The sequence below is a fragment of the Opisthocomus hoazin genome, chromosome 4, assembly GCF_030867145.1.
Source record: "Opisthocomus hoazin isolate bOpiHoa1 chromosome 4, bOpiHoa1.hap1, whole genome shotgun sequence".
In the NCBI taxonomy this organism is placed as follows: Eukaryota; Metazoa; Chordata; class Aves; order Opisthocomiformes; family Opisthocomidae; genus Opisthocomus; species Opisthocomus hoazin.
In genome coordinates this window covers 47,044,966-47,067,550 of record NC_134417.1, presented here as the reverse complement: position 1 = coordinate 47,067,550, position 22,585 = coordinate 47,044,966, and the positions used below count along the sequence as shown (strand labels likewise).

Genomic DNA, 22,585 nt, shown 5'->3' with positions numbered 1-22,585 from the left:
AAACATTGTGTGTTTAGTATAATCCATTACCAGGCAGCACTAATAAGCTACACGTAAAACTGCCTCAACTGCGTTTTGTGCAACAGTAATTCTTTTGGATATTAAATATTTGAATTAGTGTAAATGCTAATTATCTGCCATTGCAGAAACCAGTTTGTATAAACACAGTTCCTCTCCTTGCTGTTCTTACACTTTCCCTTCTCTTTATTTAGGACTAGCTTATCCTTGCTTTTTGCACAAGTGAGTGGGATCCACCAACCTCAAAATAAGGAGTTCCATGGAAAGGCTTCTTGGAGTGAAACCTGTCACCAAGCAAAGCGTGGGGGCTGTATCCTAGATGCTTCCTTCCCAGCAACTAGATGACAGGCAGAAATGGAGCAGACTAAGCTGCTTTTTCATACTTCCCAGGACAGTGGTGCGTGGGACTATCTGATGTGTTCAGCCCAGGAGAAGTGTCTCTTCCCACAGGCAGCCTCTTCAGGGACAGTTCTTTCCTGGCCCCTCTCCAAGTAGTATGCCTGCCTATTAAGTCTTCTTGTGGGCTTTCTTGCTCAGAGCTTGCTTGTATATTACCAAGGGCCTGATCCCACAAAATGCTGACTGACTTCTGTGGAGGGACCACAGCATCCCATGGGTTCAGGCCTTGACACATTTCAAGAAAATGTTAATTTGGGCAATGAGTGGGAACTGCAATAGGGATTTTCAAGTGACTATTAATAGTGTGGTACTGGAGTCCTAGACATTGTGTTATTCTTCCTTCCCAGTCCACCAACCTTGTCCTGATTTCCACTGTGTAGAAGTAGTATCTAGCCCACCATTTCCTCTCTAAATAGCCAATGATCAAAAAGAAAATGTGCCATTGTCACGTCAACATTCATGTGTCTGTACAGGCTGAGAGAGAGCAGACCCAGAGAAAGCCAGCTGAGAGTGTATTGGTGTAGTTGGGCAGGACAAGACGTCTTCCCTTGCTGGTTAAGCACAGGCTGCTGGGGTGTCACAGAGCCATGGGACTATGAAGTTTCCCCATTTAGGTCAGGATTGTGTTCAGCCTTGGCATCTCTTTTCAGGAGGCACTGAAACAGCAGTGGAGCAGGGCTATTGAGCAGTTCCCTGGACAGTGGTGTTTCTGTTGGCAGGCTGGTCTGTGCCACTGCCTGCAGCTCGTAGGAGCCATGGCCAACTCACAAGGGAGACAGATGAAACTGGATGTTTTCTTTCTACAGGGCTTGCACCAAGCCGGGTGCTCAGAGCCAACAGCTGTACAGCCTGCAAGAGGGGAACTGAACCTGGCATCTGGCCTTTGTTCGACAGGTTGGACCATCCTGGCACATACTTACTGAGGTTGCATCCAGTCAGTACACAGCTAGAGACAACACCATAACCCCAGCCTTCCTGTTCCACACCCCTCCAGCATTCTCCAGCACCAGGCAGGACAGCAGAATGACTTGAACAATTTGTATCCTGCATGTACAGTGCTTTGCTCAGCCTCCAACCTTACGGTGTCTTCCTTTCTGCCACGTTCCTAGCGTGAAACTGGGAACAAAAGGCATCTGGAGGCCTACAGAGTGGTCGCTCCCTCCTCTCTTCACAGAAGTTGAATGGAAGCACGACTGTTCTGTGTTGTAACTAATTGGTGGTCACAGCTGCCTCTGAGACTATGCTGGAGCATTGCACCCCTGAGAAACCGTGGCACAAGCGGTTGGAATTGGATGCCGTGCTATGCGGTGGCTCATGATGGGCCAGGCTAAGCAATTAGTGCTCGTCCACTGAATAAAGCAGACTGTGGCCAGGCTCCTTGGCGGTGTATGACTATTGTACGGCAGATGGTATATGGAGTATAATGGACTAAGAAAATATTCTGAGTGGGGAAAATGTCACAGCTAAAAATGCCACCACAGCTGACGTTCTCTGGAAAAGCAGAGGCCAACTGAAAAAGCCTTTTATGCAGACGTGGGTACCAGCAAAAATGAAGACAGTCATCTTTTTTTTGCTTGCGTTCTGAATCAGTTGATGTCTGTCAGACTTTTGAGGCATGCTTCACCCTCCTGGACATTAACCATATAAAGATAAGAGAGGAGGGGGATGGTGGTGGTTTTGCTTTTAATATGAGAATACAGAATGAAAAAGGAAACTGAAGAACTAGCTTTTTCCATTAGGGGAGTTAACATAGTTCCTGATGAATTGCCATACACTGATTTGGATCCAAGAAAAAAAAATCAGAGAAAGATTACTAGAGAACACAAAACTGACCAGTTGTATTGATCAATTGTAGTTTGCAAAGCAGAGGAAAACACCCAGACCAATTTATGAGATTTATGAAGGCTGAACTACTGTCCAATTCTGTGGAGGTACTAGAAAATGAAAACTACAGGCTACAAATAGGGAGATAGAACACAGAAAGGCATTCCAGAGCTCAAAACTGGATTATCAAGAAACAAAATGTAACAATGCAGAGACTCTGGTGACCATTGTGAGCCAAGACAATGCAGCATTTGAAAGAGGGGTACAAGAACACCTGTGGGTTGTGTTATTTGCTAGTGGCAGCAGTGAGTGTAAGTTGGACTGGAGGATGTTGAGCTTCAGGAAGGAAGGAAAAGTGGATAATGCTGCAGCTGAAGCTATATAGACTAATCTCTCCTAAAGCAAATGGGGCATGTGTCAGCAATGAGTTACCCAGTGGGACACAAACTGATATGACATCAGAAATGGGAGTATCAACATTGAAACCGTGCAGATAAGGCTGAAGAGAAACAGATAAAGCCTAAGTGATGACGGTAAGACATGTGAATTGACTATATTGATAAGTTGTGAGTGGGCACTATTGGAGTTTGCTGGGGGGTGGGAGCGGGGAGGACAGTAATTGTTATGGGATTTACCTAGTTGTTGATCTCCTCACGTGGATAGAGGAGGGAGGCAAAAGCAAAGTGGTGAAAGAATTTGAGAGTGTGCTCACAGCTCAGCAATATTTGTAACACAGCACCAAACAGGCAGTGCAACTGCCCCATAATTCACACCCTTGATAAAGTTCTACTTGCCTTGAGGCTGAAGTTTGGGAAGAGACAGGCAGATTCTTTACACTGGGAATCATAAAATCAGTAGGGGAGCTAACACAATGGATACCCATTTGCTCATTATTGTGGGAGAGAGCAAAAACCCAGAATCATTCACTTCATATGTGAACTCAAAGAAATTTAATAAGCGTTTAGAAAGGGATCATTTTTCCATGACCTAAAAGGGAAATGCTTGAAGATGCCAAATATTTTTCTTAAGCTTAATGCAGCAGCAAAGTTCTGAAAGATGCTCCTAACCTAAAAACAGCACCTGCATGTGTTCAAATCTCCTGCGTTCCTGTCATGCTGCTTTCTCAGAATCTAGCTAAACTGTGGGACTTGGACCTGCATGCTGGCCCCCAAATGACTGGATGTTGGGGTAAGCTTATGCGTGCAGCATTTCCCCTCCTCTTTCTTGAAGTCCTAGCTTTCATTGGAAAGGGGTGTAGCTGTGCAGGCAGGGAGAGAGCCAGAAAGACCTCCATGGGTACTCCCACGTGGCTGTAGTACGGAGCATACTAGTCCTGATCGCCCTAAGTTGCCATTTGGGATTTCTTGGCACTTAAAATACAAAGGACATTAAATGGTAAGGGGAGCAAAGGTTTATACAAAGAGCTGCTTTGGCAGTCTGTGTCACTGCGTGGGTCTCCTTCTCTCACAGCCAATGGTGAGATAGGTATTTTATTAACTGACCTCTGTCCGAGTGATCAGGCCCGTGCAGTGTGTGGATGCTGATGAGCACTGGCTGTGCGCAGCCGGGAAGGGAAGCGGTGCTGTGCCTTTTGGGAGGGTCCTCTGCAGGGTCCTGTGTTACACAAGGGTGCACAGTTGCAACCCACAGAGTACATGAGGCAGACCTCTGTGCCTGCTTGCCTCATGGTGATTTCTGAACCGGGAGATTGAGCCTATGAGCAAGTCACCTCCTATCTGGCCCTTTTCCACTACCAGGATTTAGTTGCCCCTGTTCTTATTTATAGAAGACAAGCTCTACTGGTAAATGCTCTGGCAAAAGCAGTGCTGCCTGTGTTGGTCCCAGTTTCAGCTGTGCCTCATTTGCAAAGAGGATTGCTGGAGGAGATTGCTCTACACGCAACATGGGGTTAATTGCTCCTTAGTATATCCTTATTCAACATCACTTTGTTTTTTCTTCTAATTTCTTGTTTTTCTATTAAGCACTAACAAAAAATGTGGACAGTTCAGATTATTTTTCTTTCATGAGCAGTAACAGCCTTGTGTGGCTCCTTGTTACGCTGACTAGTGAGTTCAGACAGTTTCATGTCACTCTGCAGATACAGCTAAGCAGCGTATGTCATCCAACCTCTTCCCGTCAGCCGTTGATTCCCATCAAGCTCTTAGGCTACTAAAGATCCTAAGCTGCATTAATTGGTCTGTGAGCCTACACGTAATGCAGCCTGGTTTGCGAGGCTGCATAGAAAGAGAAGAAACCTCATTCATTGTAAGCTTCTGTTCTAATTTCTTTCAGCCAAGTGGTGCTTGCAGACATTTGTGTAGGGAAAGCACCTGTTCTCTGCAGAGCCAGGACCAGTGCCTATTTCCCAATTTTGGGTCATGTTCCCTTGAGAAGGTAGGGGTGAGAGGAAGAGCAGCCCAGCTGAAGAGAGGAAGTGAGAGATTTGAGGATAAGCTTCAGCTGTTTGGCAAAACAGAGGAGAAGCCTGTTTGAATTATTGGCTCTGGTGTGTATGAGAAAAGGCACACAACCTGGTGGGCTTCTGTTTTGGTTCCTAAAACCAAAAGTTGTGGGATCTTGCAACCACCAGAGAAGCACCGAGCTAATTATTAGCTAGAGAGTTGCTTCAGGTGAGGATCCTTACTATAACATGAACAGAGACAAAAGTCAACAGCAGAGCAAGATAACATAAGGGCTACTGCTAGCTGTGCTCTAAGCAGTTTGCTTTGTTCCTAAGAGTTACCTGGCCAGTGGGATTCACGCTGTCTGGGTAACTCTTGCCTAACTAACTTAGCTGTCCAGCAAATGGATGGTAGTGCTTTGTGCACACAGAATCTGTCTGGAGAAACTGAAATAGCAGCTCCTGTTTCTTGAGGCAGGGGAGGATTAAGCAGTAGACAGTGATGGGCCAGCCTTGCTAGCTGATGCGTATCGCTGAGCTCATGTACTGAGACTAGCTAGGGCTAAATGGCTGCCAACTGTGCTGCCCTACAAGGATATGGACAAGGGAGAAAATCGTGAGTTAAGCAGCTCTGAAGGTATTTAGGCCACTCTCACAGTGTGGTAAGGACATGAGAAAAGGACCACAGGGAGGTAGGCTCTGGTTTTCTTTGAGGCTGGGGTTTCTTGGCTGTTTGCTTGTTTTCAGCTCTGTGGTTCTCTGTGCTCTCGGGCAAGAGTGTAGCCTGCGTGTCAGGCTGGGCTGAGAGCTGCAGGCAGTCAGAGGTGACTCCCCTCTTCTTGTTTTCCTAAGCATCTCTAGCTGGCTTAAGGCTCTTGGTGTGACATACCATACAGTAGCATGAGGCTCAAACTTTTAGTCAGCATAAATAGTGAGGATTGCTCACTTGGCAAGACTTGACTTTAGCTCTCAAGAAAGCTTTCATTGTGTTGCCCTGAGTTTCTCAGGTCCCTACAAAGAAAAGTGTTGTTCAGCTGGCCTGAAAGTAGGGAACAAACACAGTACAAGAAAGACAAAAACCCCACTTTGGACACCATTAGGAGAGAAAAAAGGAAAGAGTGTGGAAATAAGATTTCATGTGCAACCTCAGCTTTCTACTCTGCTGTCTTCCCAGTATGCAGCCCACTTTCATAGTTTTATTTTTTCTTGGAGTCCTGGTTCAGGCTTTTGTATTACAAACTCAGTTCTCATTACCAGAAGTGTAATCTCAGTTCCCAGTCCTCTGAGCTACAGAGCTTGAAACAATGGCATAAACAAGATAGTAAGACCCTCAAAGTGAGGCTGTACTGTAAATCTATTTTAAACCATTTTGTGGGGAGGAGGAGGATTTGACAGGAGAAGGATATTTGTCTATACTGTGCAGAAGTTGCAGAATTCCTTTTCCCCATCTGCAGTTCTTGTAGATGAAGAGGTGGGAAATGTACCATGTTACCTGGAGTTGATGGGGGGAAACCTATTTAGGTTTCACTCATTTAAAAACTGCTGGACTTTTTGTATTTAACAGAAATAGTTCATGAAACTCTGCTGTGTTTCATGTGTGTCCCTCTTCGGTGCTTGTACTTTTTAAAGGTCTCCTAGGTATTATGCACATAAAATATATTCTGGATACTGCAGACAAGAATGCATGCACGTAATGACTTAGTATTTTCAGGATAGGAATCTAAGTCAGTAGGTATGTTAAAAACACTGAGAAGAGAGATCTGCTCATCTGAGAAATGCCACAGGACTGTAGACATGAAAGCAAACTGTGTGGCAGATAAAAGCAATAAGCGTCTTTTGAACTTCTCACTGACTTTTTATTGCTTGTCAGTCTACGTGTAAAACAGCTATAAGACCCTTTAAATACATCTTTTGGAAAGCAGAGTAGTTTTAAAACTCAAATTTTATTTCTTTCTCTGCATTTATTTTTCCCCTTCAGGGCATACAGGTGTTTCTGTGCTGTCTCTGTGCATGCTCATATTGCAATCTTCCCTTTCAGTGCTTGAGGCAGGGGTGGCAGGAGCAGCCTGACTCTCGCTCAGGCTGTGGCAAGCGCAGGAGGAGGTAGCTGGCAGATCATACACTTGTTCTCCACCTCTGTTTTGAAATAGGCAGTGGGATGGCTCTAACCAACAGCCCTTCAGGTAGACTGCATGGATTTGTGGCAATATCAATTTAAAGTGCCTGGCTGAAAACCATGATTTATTAGAAAAGTTTTTCCGTACACTTACTAAATTATTCCTATAATTCAATTCCAATTCTTGCAATTCTAAGAATAACCTTTCTTTAGATAGCTTAAAAAAAACCCCTACTGTTCCTTTTCTACTTTCTTTCGATAAGAATAGAGCTTTCTTAGAGAAAGTGTTTCTATATTTCTACTGAATTGAAGAATCAATATTCTTTGTGAAATCAGACTGTAAATATATAACTCCTGAAAGCTGAAAGTTTATCTTTTGCATGAGAAAGCAAATTCAGGTCAGGAGTCCAAATGTCAAAACTTTCTTTATGTGAATTTATCTTAAGTTTTAAAGATTAGCATTGTGGAGAAGTAGGAGGATATGGATTAACAACATTCCAGAGGAGATTTATGAGTTCTAATTTGGTGTTCATCACCAATGTCCAAGTTCCTAGTTTTATTTATTTTTAAGCCATTTATTTACTTTGTCTGTAGGCGAATTATCATAAAATGAGGAAACACATTAGCCACACATCTGTTATCAGAGTGGTTTCATCAAAGCTGATGGTAATAATTTATAAAATCAGATCCTGTAAGTGAAGTCTGTAGTATTTGTTTTGATCAGGATAAAAGCAGCACTTTTTTTTGAAGAGGAATTGATCTGACTCTGCACACTTGGATGCCAATTAGGAAAAAATTCTCACTATAAAAACACAAGGAAGAGTGGGTGGAAGGTTTTACATCTCTTTAAAAAGGAACTGAAATAATGCCCTTTGTACAGTCATGTTAATCTTACCATACGAATCACAGAATATACAACATCTTGAAGACAGGCTTTTGGGTGTGGGGCAGGTGCACCTGGAAACGAGTCGTAATCAATGAAAGGGTGCTGTGCTGCTCTGACCCAGCAAGGAGATACTGTTAAGTGTTAATGCACTGCACTTCTTATAGATGAAGGTGTGAGATGTAGAATTTTTGTACCCATTTATGTATTTTTGGCAGAGAGTTGTTTCCTTCCAAAACAGCTGCAGTTATTGTAAACCATTAGCTTAAAAGGAGCTTAGAAAGATGTTGCTGTTTCCCATGTGGGCGTAAGGTCAGATCCATCTTGTACATCCTGCATGAAACTTACGTATTTAAGTCTCAGGCATGCTCTGCTCTGTTGCCTTCCTCTCCAGCCCTGTGTGTGACTGGGGTGGAGGAGGGACTGCAATTTTGCAGTGCAGCTGGGGTAGGTTTTGGAGCCAAGGGACCTCTTGCTAGAAGGTGATTTTCTATCAGTAGCTTCATACCATGGCCCTTCCTCCACCCTGCAGCTGGGACCCAACCTTGTGACCTGCCATGTGATGCAACCGGTGAAGCCTTGCATGTTGGACTGAAAGAAGATGGGAAAGGTCTTCACTCTCATGTCTATGGGCTCAGATGGTCAAGCAAGCTACACAGTGTGTGTGTGCGGCTCTGCAGCAATTGTCTGTGGGCATACTTCTGTCCTTGAGGAAACATGGGGACTTCCAGCTAACTTTGGCCTTCTGGGTGTTTTTGTCTGTACAAGGAGGGTTGTGCTACATTATATCATGATTTTTGCCTGTAGGCAAGTCATGACGAAGCCCTTTGCTTCCGTATCATAACATTGTCCCCGCTGCTGCAAGGCTGTAGCCAATCCTTTCTCTCTGCAAGTGACCTGAAGGAGGTTACTCTGCACCCCTCACCCTTTGGGGCTTTTCTGGCCACTGTCCCCCCCAACTCTGGCATATTGGATTGGCACTTCAGCTGGGTAAGGGGCACAGCTCCTTTGAACTCAGTGGAGCTCTGCTAACGTTTGTGAGTGGTGCATATGATCCATTATTGTTAGTGTTCCTGGAGGATGATGTGGGTCCAGATGCTGTTACTGTAACTGCTGTTAGGCAGGGGATAAGAAGCCACAGTTTTGTCCTTAATCTGTATCTTTGTAACGCTGTGGTGGGGGGAAAAGGTGAAGAAGCATCTTGCCTCCTCTCACTTCTGCTAGTATTTACTCATAGATGTGACAAGCTGTCATTTTCTAGTTTGTGTGAAAAGTGACACTTAATTTCCCTTCCCCCCATTGCAACCTTGCCAATGTATTTGCTGCATGCGGATATAGATTTCTGTTCATTTCCCTAGCAGATGTCACAGTGATTCAGTGCAAAATCTGCTTGGGGGCATGATTATAATTGAACTGTTCTCCAGGAAGGGGAGATGAATGCATTGGTATTTTCTGCTTCTATTACAATAATAGAGCTTTGTATTTCAGATCCTTGATTCGGAGTTTTAACTTTCCACTTAGCACAAGAAGGACACAATACGTGCAGCTGTTTTAAGCACTTCAGAAATTCTCTAGGACCAAATACAAATAACCGAAGTATCTTATCCTAAAAAATAACTTGGGTCTATGCTGATTTCTACAACGAGACTCGGAACATCCAGGCAGTGTCATATAGTGCAAGCTGCTGTTTCTAACGTGTTTTAGGCAAGGCATACCAATGTGAATTCAAGATGATGTTTCCTATGCATTACATAAAGGTGTTTAGGAACTGATTTTATATTCACTGCCATGGTGAAGTCACAATTGTTTGATATTTAGATGTGAGAAAGTGTCTATGAGTAGAATGTGAATACTACTGTTACTAGTAGGGTTTAGTTCAATGCAGGCTCCTATTACTCAAAATTTTACTGAGAATGTCTCCTTTCTTTCACTTCTGCATCCAATTTACGTGGAAAAATCATTCTTTGCTGAGGAAGTGGCTCATGAAGGTTTGGCATTCTTGTAACCACAACTCAGGAGCACTGCTTCCCCCTTCAGAATACAAGTTAATTGTATAGCTGCAGCAAAATAATACAGGAGCCAAATTTAAAAATAACAAAAGGCAATTATTAGCTGCTCACGTTGCTGCTCCTATGCTGTTTGATAGCTATATAATTGATGTGTGTGGCTGTGATACGCAGTTTGTGTGCATGTTTGATGCCTGTATATTCTTTTAGAAGTTCCCAACTGTCTGCGATTTTCTGTCATTGCAAGTAGATGCTTACATAATAATGTGGCTCCAGCTGGCTCTTGACCAAGCCTTCTCAGGGCTCTTGGAAATACCCCTCATTTAATAAAGTTAATATCAGTGGAGATTGCCACCTTCAACCATTTTGATATCCTTGGCACAAAGGAAATGCTGTTTCCTCCCTCTGGAGGATTAGACAGCATTAAAGCTTCTCTGTCTGTGAAGATTAGCACACTGCTGGGTGGCTGTTTTTTCTCCCCTCCTCCCCCTTGAAGGAATTGTTGCTCCAAAGGGGTGGACACAAGGGGAGAGCTTTACTGCAGACTGCCTGACATCTGCTTTGTTCCTTTCACTCTCTGCAAAGCGCCTGTGTCTGAAAATCTATTTCATCTCCTACCGGTTGGAAAAGGTGTTCCTGTTCTTGCATCCACGTGTCCCTGGCACTGTGCGATGGCAGTTGGGGGACCGATTGCACACTGCAGCTGTTCTTCCAGTGGGACCCCCTCCCAGTCCTGCTGGCTAGGAAGCAGTGTTGGTGCCAGACTGAACTAGAGCAACTTTCGTCCCTGTGTGTCAGGACTGCATTTGCCCTGTTGACAGTTTTCCCAATTTGCTTGGGAAATCTCAGAAACAAGCCTTCTGGGTCCCTAGGATGTTGAGCACACTGAACTATTCCTTGTGATGGTGACCTTCTGGTAAGCTTGCTCCTGAGAAGCTCTGTGTGTCAAACACTCTCAGAATATTTTGCAATACGTGGATCCTTCTCCAAACAAGGGCTGGATGATCCTCGCGCACCTGTCAAACACAAACCCCTTCAACTACCTTCCTCCTTATCTGTGGTTTGGCTGGTGACCACACTGATTTCCTCAGCCGTTCAGTCCATTCACTGAAATGGTGCTGGCAAAATATCACTTAGGCTTCTGTTCCTTTCCTGGACACAGTGCCTGACCACCTCTTTTTTACAAAAAGCCACATGAAAAGTTTAGAGAAATGAAGATACCCTTTCAGATCAAATTTTGGACATGTAAAATCCCACTGTCCTACCCGGAACCTGCCCTGGGTATTCATCATGCCTACTATTTCCAGGGAATTCAGATACTTTGCATCACAGGCGAGCGGCTTGTGCCTTGGCAGCTAGTCAGAAGTGTTGGTGCAGGGGTGGATGTATGGCTTCTGGTACTAACAGCTCGGTTGCAGGGAGTTACCCTGTGGGAGGGTAGGAAATCAAAAGATGGAAGGAAATTGGAGGAGAGGCCAAAGGGGCTAAAAGGGAGGTTCAGGGGTCACATTTTAGATCAGAGGAACATAGTCCCCAGTATGGAGTGATTTGTGTTCATCTGCATGTTAATAAAGGACAATCTGTCAGGCTCTCTGTGGTTCTCTTGGGCAGGATTTTCCGGAGGGCTGAAGCGTGCTCCCTTATCTCTTCCTGCTGTTGGTGGACTTGCTCCTGGGATAGGCACTGCCTGCTATAGCTGGGAAATGGCCTGCCTGCACATTTGAGCTGGAAAAATGCTGTTCTGATATAGTCATTGTCTGAAAATCAGGGAAAGGTCACCTTACCTACTTTTGTCAACAGAACAAGGAAAACAAAACAATGAATGGCCTTTTGGGATGAAAGGGAGCAGCTTTTGAATCCAGTCATTTGAAGCAATGGCACATAACAATCCTATGCACCCCCCACTCTGGAGGTCTAAAGGACATGTCAAAAAAGAAAAAAATAGTTTCCTGACTGTTGGGTGCGTTGCAGGGACTCCCAGGGTGAAATGTTTCACTTCTGCCCCTACAAACTCTTGTTCAGTGGGACTGTGAAACTGACCACATATTGGAGAGATTTCAGTGGAGAAGGAGTTGCAGCAGCATATGTTAGTCTTTTCTAGGGTTAAGAATGTTTTCTGTGGCAAAGGAGACTGGTCTCGTCTGGGGAGGGTCAGCATACTCCAGGTGGTATGGCAAGAATTCTCCAATCTCTACAACAGGCAAGGAAACACATCCCCAAAGTGGGAGTTAAAATGATGTAGCTGCATCATTTGGGCAAACACTGGCTTTGAACCATAGCTAATCGCAATGCTATGGAGCAGTTTATGTAAGAACAAAAGAAACATGTTTTGGAAATAATTTATCACCATAGCAAGAATTGTATATATTTTTTTTAGCTATGGAAATCTTAGATTTTTTTTTTTAAGGACGATGCAGTAAGGCATGGCTGCTAAATAGGTCATTCTAGTTCAAAATGAGAAAAGGCCTTTTGCAGAACTAGAGGAATGGAGCAAGGATGAAGTGTGCCAAAAAAGAGAGTCCAGAAGAGAGGTTAAACTAGAATTTAAAAAGTCACTGTTGGGGTCTGCTTTTGAATTTTGCCATAAGATTCTAAGGTATCTTTTTGGAGTCTTTTAGCCTCTTTATATCTTCATGGCTTTGCCTGAAGAGTACATATAACAATAATGTCAGTACAGGTCTTCTCTCAGTCTCTTAGCCAAAGCTGTTTCTGTTGGGATTCTCTGGTGTAACGCTTGCTTTTACCATCCAGGAGAGACCATAGCGAGCCTGGCCTTGGAAACAGATTTTTGCTGGTATATTGAATTAATATTTTTAAGCCTAGGTCTGGAACCTGTCTGTGCCTGCTGGTGGAAAAGAAAAATCTGAAGCAGTTCAGCTGACAGTGAGACCAGAAGCACATAGTGCAGGTATCTGTAATCTGGTAACTCTAAAGGTTTGATCTGGTGTATTTACAGCTCTTCAGCTGATGGAGACCTGAACCACTCAGTGTCATGAAACTCTGAAGATACTTTTCCCCTCCTGCTCCTGCATATCTATGCTGTACTTCCCAGACATAATGTCAATTTGTAGAAGCTGTAAGGATATTCCCTAATCCTCAGAAGTCCCCAAAGCAGAAGGCAGCTTTGCTTTCATTTTTTTGCAGAACCTACACTGTGTCTTCTTGCTGCTGCCTCTGTTCTTCCTCAGCTCCCTGAGGCAGCCCCAGCAGCCTCTGCTTTGTGCCTGCCTTGTCTGTGTGGCTGAGGGACCTGTGGGGAAGAGCTGGTGAGGGGTTGGGATGGGTGAAGGTCAGCCCAAGAGCTGGTGTCTAGTGTGGGTTGCAGTGCTGAGAGAGCCCTGCTGAGACTGCATTTTGGTGGTGGGAGTGAGAGATGGGGTGAAACAGAAGAATTTCAGCTGGGAAGAGTGAACAGCAGATTCTGCCTCTGGGAGAGGGATTTCCAGGATGTAAAGTTGGGGAGGTCAGAAGAAGGGAAAAAGAGGAAGGAAGGACAAAGACAAATGAAGGACAGGAGGGAAGCAGTGGGTTAAATTATATTTGAGACGGTAAAAAGAAGGGGAATGTATTATGACTGTGGAAAAGAAGAGGCTGAGCCTGGATGATGAGGGAGAAGTAGAGATGACAGAGCTGAGGAATGGGGAGCAGAGGTGAGAGGGAGAGCCTGTGTCTGCATTGCAATCTAAAAGTGTTTATTCAGCTCTTGGAGATGTGAGGCACTTGGTCAGATACTGCTGGCAGCACGGTTGTGGCAGCAGGTTTCCTAACCTGCCCTGTGTGCCTGACTCTGGATTGGGGCGCGTCTCGCAGCCGTGGTGCTGCTCTGGGCTGCTGTCGGGCACCAGGGTGGGAGCGCGGGGATGTGGCTCTGCAGCAGCACGCCCCTGCGGGTCGTGGCGTGGGGGAAGGCAGGAGAGGCAATGCAGATAATCACTGCTTCTTATCCTGAGATGCAAAGTTGGGTGCTAAAACAGACTCTACTTCACTCCTACACACAGTGTACTCAATGGCTCGATTTTTATGTAATAGGAAGCACTGAAGAGTGCAATTCTGCCAGGCAGTGGGTGGAGGGCAGAAAATCTTGCTATTAATGGTAGGAGAGTGGGGAAGGGGGCTTTGGAAACGAAGGGGGGAAAGGAAGCATCTCACCTTTACAAAGCTGAGATGGATTTTTTTTTTTTATTTGAATATTTTTAAAGTTTGTGGATTTCCATACATATCTAGAAAGAGCACTTGAAGTGTGGATACTTAGGATCTTGCAGGCATCAAACTCAAATTTGTTAGACAATTTTTTCTGTATCTAGATACTTGATAAGCTCGTATTTTCTGGCAGAAGGTAAATATAAATATAACGGGCCTGGAAAATGAAACTAAAGAGGAGGGTAGAAAAAACATTTCCTGTTTCTCCTGTCACTGCTTATGGGTCAGCCAAATGCAGTTAGGAAGCAAAGAGACTGTGCAAACACTTTTCTTAATACCTTGCTAATTAGGCTTGACTGTGGAAGGGCCTGTCTCCATCTCTGGGCTTCCCAGCCATTTCTCTCCTGGCTGCCAGTTTGCCTTCAGAACGCAGGGGCAGGAGTTCCCCATTGGTTGCCAGCCCCCACCTTTGGTATCTCCAGATATAGACCAGGGTTCTGCCTTGTCCCTTTGCACTTGAGCTGATCATGATGATAATGAGGTCCCAAATCTTTCTGTAGCTACCTCGTCTACTCAGCCTGCTCTTTGAAAGCACATTTTGAATAGGTGTCTGATCCTCTGAGCCATCCTTGTACTTGAAATGTCTGTGCTGTTTCCCTCTATTTAATCAGTTAGCACCTGTGAGGATTGGGATTTGTGCAGGAAACCAGAGGGAAAGCTTCCCTGGATAGCTGATGCTTGAAGGAATGCTCTGAGATCCTCTGATGAAAGGTGTTCTGGAGGCTCAAGGTGTTAATGTTGTGTGCTCAGCAACTTAAAATAGGTTATGGGTGAATTTTCTGTGTGATGTCAGGATTACTAAGAAGTGAAGTCTGTGGAGAGAGGGCTCTCAGTGATCACTAGGCTGCTTTTGCACAGAGCTGTGCACCAACCTGCACACACAAGGTAGCTTTGCTGCATAGGAGATGCCTCGCTGGCAGCGGGAAGGTGCCCATAGTGAACTGGAAAATTACTCTGTGCTGAGCGCATAGAGTAGCCATGCTTTGTGAGGGAGGGGTTGTGGAAACTGCCGCCTTTGAGCAACCGCTCATGGCTCTCACTGAAGTACGCCAGATACATGGAATACTGTGAACCAGACCCACAGGAGCTTTGCTACCCGGAGCTTCTTGTTTGTTGCTAATAGTGCCGTGTTGCAGGGACTCCTGCCTTCATCTGTCAGCGTTGCATTTGGTATCATGACCACTGTGGGCTGGTGGCAAGAGACCAGTGAGGGGATTTTATCCTTTAAATCTACCAGTGAGAAACCTACTAATATAGTTAAATAGCCACAAATATGGAATCAGTCTGCACGTTAAGCGAACAAAGGACTGGAAAAATGTTCTTGCACATGGCTAATGTTATTTGGGAATTAGAGGTGGTTCTTTAAATGACTGTTTTAAATGTGGTTTGCATAGATGTCTAAGTGTAAAGAATAAAAGATGAGGGTGGATGTTTTTGTACTGAATAGCAATGATGTATCTGCACCACTGCAGAAGCATTACTGAATTGTCAGGCTGGGTAGAAGAGAATGGCACTTGCATCTCATTTTGGCTCTCACAAGGCAACACCTCTTGTCTAAGCCCTTGCTTTGACTACAGACTAACACCTTTGCATTTGATCCTGCTCCGTTGAAACTCATGCGAGAGTTCTTATCGAGGAAAGCAGGCGGCAGAACTGGGAACCTGGGCAGGTATATTCAACTTAAAAGGGTGCAGTATAGGGTTTTCCCTGTTCAAGTATCAAGCCCTGTAAAGGGGATCTTCCTTATAATTCAGCAGCAGATCTGCGGAAGAGTCTGATGTTACTCTCTTATTTCCTAAATCTGCAAAAGCAGCACACTCTATATTTTGGCCAGATGACCAGCAGGACTGCTCTGCTCCTCTGCCGATGTAGTGTCATTGTACTGACGGTGTCCAGTGGGAAATTCCACTTGTCACCTGCCTTGCCAAAAGACAGCTCGGAGAAGGAGAAAGTAAGCCCTGTGATGAGGGTGGTTCTTTCCCAATGAAACAACAGTCAGGGAAATCCATCAAGCTGTTAGTCATGCATTTGTGTGTATATATATATATATATATCTCATAGTATGTGTGAGTGTATGCGTGCGTACATATATATGTAAAATATATTGCACTTGCAGTATCTGTATAAAGCATCATCATTATTAGCCAGCAGTGTGCCCAGGTGGCCAAGAAGGCCAATGGCATCCTGGCTTGTATCAGGAATAGGGTGGCCAGCAGGAGTAGGGAGGTGATCATGCCCCTGTACTCAGCACTGGTGAGGCTGCACCTCGAGTGCTGTGTTCAGTTTTGGGCCCCTCACTACAAGCAGGACATTGAGGTGCTGGAGCGTGTCCAGAGAAGGGCAACGAGGCTGGCAAGTGGTCTAGAGAACAAGTCTTACAAGGAGCGGCTGAGGGAGCTGGGGCTGTTTAATCTGGAGAAGAGGAGGCTGAGGGGGGACCTTACTGGTCTCTACAACTACCTGAAAGAAGGGTGTAGTGAGGCAGGTGTTGGTCTCTTCTCCCAGGTAACTAGCAATAGGACGAGAGGCAATGGCCTCAAGTTGCATCAGGGGAGATTTAGGTTATATATTAGGAAAAATTTCTTTACTGAAAGAGTGGTCAGGCATTGGAATAGGCTGCCCAAGGAGGTGGTGGAGTCCCCGTCCCTGGAGGTGTTCAGAGAATGTGTAGATGCGGCACTTCGGGACATGGTTTGGCAGGCATGGTGTTGTTGGGTGGATGGTTGGACTCAAGGGTCTTAGAGGTCTTTTCCAACCTTAATGATTCTATGATTCTATGAATATTAGGTTCAGAATAATAAGAAAAGTAGCTCATGGGACATAAATGTATATCAGGTAGAAACTGGACCAGCAGGTAATTTTGCTAATTTTCCTTGTATTTATTTTTTGTGAAAGATACTAAGGTGAGTGTGTCTAGAAAATAAATTTAAATGAACTTCCTTTCTTTGTAGCCCGGTGAAGCCTAGAGAGTGTTTTTAACCTTAAATGGTGCTTGTTAAAAAGAAGTTAAATTAAAGGGTATTTTGGGATGTAGCTTTCTCTTTAAATACATTCCTTGTAGGTCGGGAACAATTGTTTGCACCATAGATGCTCAAGCTCCATTAATGTCTCTTTGTGTGCATCGTTTGTGTGCAAGTTCATAAGATGATAGCATCTTACAAAATGTTGTAGAAAAGATAATTGATTTTTAGTGCTTCCTAAAATGCAAAGCACGAGCATGCCACAACCATTGTGAGTGTAGAAGCGTGAAAATTTGCTTGAGAAGGAAGTCAGAGGGAGTTTTGATTCTGACTACTTCTTACATGTTTAATACCCTGCATGTACATCCAGGGAATTCAAAATCTTCCATAAATGCAGCGTATATCTTCAAAAAACATATGCACTTAGCCTCTTATCAAAGCTTAAGATACGGAGTAGCAGATCTTCAAATGTACTGTGATTGCGGGTGAGATCCTACTTGATGTTTAAAAATGTTTCAAACATGTGCAATATACTTCTGAAAACCAGGAAAGCACATGGGGTTTGAATGTTGACAGAGCAATGCCTTTGCTGCAGTTTGGAAGAGGGTGGTGGTGGCTTTGTTTTTAAACAGACATTCCCTGAGCTGAACAAGTCTCTGCTGTAACATTGCGAAAGTCAGTGTAGTGAACTGGTTTCAGGATTACTTCAGTTAAGAAATTAGGTGGAGGATTTTATGCCCATAAATGTATTTTGGGCACTATGTTTCATACACTTTTTTTCCTCCTTAGAATTGGAGTGTTTAATCCTGGAGAAGAGACGGCTCCAGGGAGACCTTAGAACAGCCTTCTGTTACCTGAAGGGGCGCACAAGGAAGCTGGAGAGGGACTTTTTACAAGGGCAGGTAGTGACAGGACAAGGGGTAATGGCTATAAACTGAAAGAGGGTAGATTTGGATTAGATAGAAGGAAGAGATTCTTTACTCTGAGGGTGGTGAGGCACTGGGACAGGTTGCCCAGAGAAGCTGTGGATGCCCCCTCCCTGGCAGTGTTCAGGGCCAGGTTGGATGGGGCTTTGGGCAACCTGCTCTAGTGGAAGGTGTCCCTGCCCGTGGCAGGGGGGTTGGGACTAGGTGATCTATAGGGTCCCTTCCAACCCAAACCATTCTACAATTCTGTGATTATACTTCTGTGTTTGTTTGATGGTAAGTTATTTAAAACCAAATTGCAACAGTGTGATTTCAATATTTGAGATCAACTGGGAAGTTAGCCTCTAGCACCATAATCATTGGAAACAGAAGAATTTTTCAGAGCAGAACTGTTTCTCCACTCCCCTTGAGGATAAAGGCAGTATGCTGTAAGCAAGGCTCTGTCTCTCAGGCTGTTTTCTCTGCAAAAGCTTCCATGAACTGCAAATGTGTCTTCAGTAATCAAATGTGCCTTAATTAGTCCTGAACTCTGCTCAATATGCTATCAGTGTTCAAGAAGCAGAAATACTTCTTTCTGTGGAAGGAAATGCAACTGTGATTTGTGTTTTAGGTCCTTGCCTCTAGTGCTTGGGCAGAAGCAAGCTTTGAGGGCAAGTGTGAGCAGCAGTTTGAATGTAAGATGAGATCTGGAAGAAAACCAGCCCTTCCTTAAAATCCATTCAGAATCTACCATTATCAAATATATGTAAAATTACACCATCCATTCACTTTGATTTTTTTCCACCTAGATTAACTACAGTCATTAGTATGTTTCCCCAAGCGGTGCTTCAATGATGCATGCTTCTTCCCAGCTGCTTTTATTTAAAATATACCTTCTAGTTCCCCAATGTCTGTTCAGAGAAGTAATACCTATTCTTCAAACCATCCTCCAGAATGAGGGAGATAATTCCTCTCTGTACTCCTCCCTCAAAATACAGATGTTTCCTTCTTTCCCCTGCCAAATGCTGCCTGTGCACTGAGGATTTCCCTGGGACCAAAAACTGGGGTTATGTGGCAACTTCCCCCAAAAGTAAGGCTGTGCAAGTGCTCTTGGCCAGAGCATGACCCTTGCCCATGAATTTCCATGCTCTGGGATCTGCTGTTAATGAATAAGTTGTACCCGAAATGGCTGCTGTCATGTCGCAACACAGAGGCGCTGCCCAGTGCAATTAAATTGGCCGTCCAGGTAACTTGGATCACGTCTTTCCCTGCACCAGTACCTCTCCTCGTGCTTTTTAAGTGAGCTCTACTATCTCCAGCGTAGCTCCAAGCTGCAGCCTGGCCTAGCGGGTCTGGGCTGATTCTCTGCTGCGGCAGCTCTGGAATCCCGTTAGTGAAAGGGTGAGCTGTTTCTTCCTGCCTTAACTGCACAGTGCTTTGTTCAAATATTGAATGCTTGGGACCAGGGTTTTGAAATATTCATACAGGAGAAAGCACAGGCTGTCTTGGTCAAGCCTCATGCAGGCTTTACTCAGCAGCCGTGGCGCACGTGGGACCTGTGGGGGAAGCAAAAAGGTTGGTATGACTGGCTTTCTGGGAGTGGGGTGGGGTTGGGGAGGTGTCCGGCTTTTAACAGATCCTGTTAAAAGAGAGAGATTTGCTGGGATGAGATCACTCATGACTTGGCAAAAGTAATGCCCAAATGCCATCATCCACAGTTGACTTCTTGAGCCGTATTGACTTAAGCAGAGCGTGAAGCCTGCCTACGTGCAGGGTTGTTCCTTGGATACTCCCGGGGCTTTGCCACCCTTTGGAAGTGACAGCAGTTTCAGCCAAAACTATTGTGTGGCGAAGGGAAAAAAACTGAGCATGCGACTAATATTCTTGAGTCTTTTATTGATCTTCATGTGTACTGATTAATCTCCCTTTCCCTTTTCCATCAAATCTTTCCCTTAAGGCCACTTTGCTGTTTATGCCTTAGCGATGTCTACAGTGGTGACAGGCATGTGACGTGCATTCTTCGTCAATTTTTTTATGTATAAATCTTTCCGATGCATTGGCTTGGTATAAAATGATCTCAGCGCCCCTGGGGACCCGTGTGAGATTTGGGAGCCGTGGAAAAAAGGACCTGTGTATTCATACCATCTCTTGCACAGCGCTGAGCTCTGCGGGCAGCCCTCCCAACATGCAAATTCCACCGTAGGCTGAGGAAAGGAACAGCTTGCTCTGCCTCGATGGTAGCAGATTGATCAGCTTGGCTGGAGGTTTTTTGAGCTGTGACGGTCACGGGGACTGTCGTGGTGGCAATGGAAGAACAGAGTCCTTGCTCAAACATTACAAATCCCTTGGGGAGGGCATGGTCTGCACGGGGGTATTTCCGGACCCCAGGCAGCGGGCAGTGCTTTGCGTGACATTGCCGTGGGTCAGACTGCGGAGGTTTTGGAGAAATATGGCAAAGCTACGGTAGCTGTTTTACGTTGCCTTGTTTGCTAGAAATGTAAGCGACAACAGCGGGATTGCCAGCATTAACTCTTCCATATGCTGCTTTGCGTTTTCTGTGCTCTTTTAGGATGATGAGAACTTTGGACGTTGGACCACCACGGTCTTGGCATGAGCCACAGCACTCCAGAGATGAGAGGCACCGGGGCCCTGGGAACCTCTGGCTGTGTGTACACCTTGAGCTCCCTGAATGGACATCGGTAAAACACTCGGCTTTGGCCAATGGGTTTTTTTTTTTCCTTTTTTTTTTTTTTCTTCCTTACATGATTTCTTCTTCTATGAGGAATGAAGATGTTGCAAACAATCCATCTGCGTTTCTGCAACACCTCCTCTGTTCCTTGATTATTTTAGTTTGTTGGTGTCACTTTGCATGTTTATACTATTTTCAAATGTTTGTGCCACTCTCCTCTTCCTCCCATCTCCTTTTCTCCCCCCCCCCCCCGCCCCCCCCCAGTTGCTTTACAGTGTTTGGAAGATCTTGAATGCTTTTCTTTTACCACTTTTTTCACCTTAGGAACATGAATTTTTATGTTCTTGTACTTTGCTGTGATTTTTTTTCACCTTCTGTCTCTCAAAGGAAGCTTCTTTGCCATGTCTAAGAGCAGTTTTTTAAATTCTTTATGATTTTTAATTTTTTATTGTTACCTTTTTGTTAAATCAAAAGTGATACTTTAAAGGTGGAGACACATTCCTCATTTGTTTGAAATTACTTGTTGCCCACTCAGAGGGAGTGAGGGAGCGGTTCGGCGTGGTCGGCGTGATTTGAGGAAGGGTCTTGGCTCAGCCAACTGCCACTTCTTGCCTTGTTTTCCTTAGGTGGTAGCCTGGCCCCTGTGCTCTGCTGGGACTGTCTTCTCCACGTCTTGAGGAGGGAAAAGGCAAATCACAGAATCACAGAATGTTCGGAGTTGGAAGGGACCTCTGTGGGTCATCTAGTCCAAACCCCCTGACGAAGCAGGGTCACCTACAGCAGGCTGCACAGGACCTTGTCCAGGCAGGTCTTGAATATCTCCAGAGAAGGAGACTCCACAGCCTCCCTGGGCAGCCTGTTCCAGTGCTCCGTCACCCTCAGAGGGAAGAAGTTTTTCCTCATGTTCAGACGGAACTTCCTGTGCCTCAGTTTGTGCCCATTGCCCCTTGTCCTGTTGCTGGGCACTACTGAAAAGAGCTTGGCAAAGCACCACGTTTTTCCTTTTCAGCGATGAGGGAATGCGCTGTTCATCTCTCTGTGGAGTTGCTGTGAGAAGGGAAGAGGCAGTAACCGATTAAAATTTTATTTCTTTGCAGCAGCCCGCAGAGGGGGTTTCAGCCGTGCCCGAGGCAAGTGAGATGGCGAAGTGCTGGAGCCCATCCCTGCCGGTAACCTGCTAGTCAGAAGGGCTGCCCGCTCTTTTCCCGTTAGTGTTCAGGTGCCAGTTTGGGCATTGCCCTCGTGATTAAGGAGACCCTAACCCGAAGTGCTCTGCTAGCCAGGGGCCACGCGTATGCAGCGTCGGTGCTTCTTGCAAGAAGTTCCTTTCCACTGACAGCAAAAGGACACGTCTTCAGTACGACTTTTTCTGCCGCATCCAGCAGGTACGACAGCGGCTTGTTCAGCTGCCACACAACAGAAATCTGGGTTTTGTTTGGATTTTCAAGGTTGTTGTAGGCACCTTTATTATTTTTATCTCCTCCCTTCCTCACCCCTTTTCTTCTCCATAGACACGTCAGCCCCTAGCAGAGCCTGAAAAAGAAGAAAGAAGAGGGGAATATAATAATAATAATAATAATAATATAATAATAATAATAAAAAAGGTATCGTTAGCATTTCCCTGCACCTGAAACTGCTCCTTTGGGTCTCCCGCCCTGCCGCGGAGCGCGGCGAAACAGCACCGGTAACCCACGCGAAAAAAGGGGCGGGGGGAGCGGGAAGGAAGGTTAAAAAGAAAGGAAACCCCGCAGTTCTGCGCTCATTTCCTCCTCCTCGCGGTGCGAACCGAACGCACAAAGAGGCGGAGAGGGAGGGGAGGGGGAGGGGGAGGCACCACCGGAGGCGGGGCCGGGCCGGGGGGCGGTGGCGCCGGGGCCGGAGCCGCGGCGGGAGGCAGCGGCGGGAGGCAGCTGGGAGGGGGCGGCTGGCGCCATGGATGCGGGGGGCAGGCGCGGCCGCGCCGCCGAGGAGGGCCCGCGCCCCGAGGAGGAGGAGGTGGACCCCCGCATCCAGGTGAGGGCCGCCGCGCCTTGCTGGCCTCTCCGGGGGTCGCTTAATTTTGTATTCTGTTTTAATACCGGTATCATAATTAGCATTATGACTGCCTTTCATTTTTTTTTTCTTATTTCTGTATGTATATCCACGCGTACATACACACGCGTGTATTGGCGGTGGCGGGGGGGG

General features: G+C 45.5%; 2 protein-coding genes across 3 annotated transcripts in view; both read left to right on the top strand.

Moving 5' to 3' along the window:
- METTL6 (methyltransferase 6, tRNA N3-cytidine) overlaps positions 1 to 21,948 on the top strand; it is a 41,101-nt gene extending 19,153 nt beyond the window's left edge. The window contains exons 6-7 of the transcript XR_012763735.1: positions 20,282 to 20,411; positions 21,028 to 21,948. The gene's annotated coding sequence lies outside the window, so the exon portion shown is untranslated. The remainder of the gene's footprint in view (positions 1 to 20,281; positions 20,412 to 21,027) is intronic.
- A 341-nt stretch (positions 21,949 to 22,289) lies between these two features.
- SH3BP5 (SH3 domain binding protein 5) overlaps positions 22,290 to 22,585 on the top strand; it is a 52,994-nt gene continuing 52,698 nt past the window's right edge. For both annotated transcript variants that reach the window (XM_075418910.1, XM_075418909.1), the window contains exon 1: positions 22,290 to 22,414. In XM_075418910.1, coding sequence (XP_075275025.1) covers positions 22,334 to 22,414 — 81 coding nt within the window. In that variant the 5' untranslated portion in view covers positions 22,290 to 22,333. The remainder of the gene's footprint in view (positions 22,415 to 22,585) is intronic.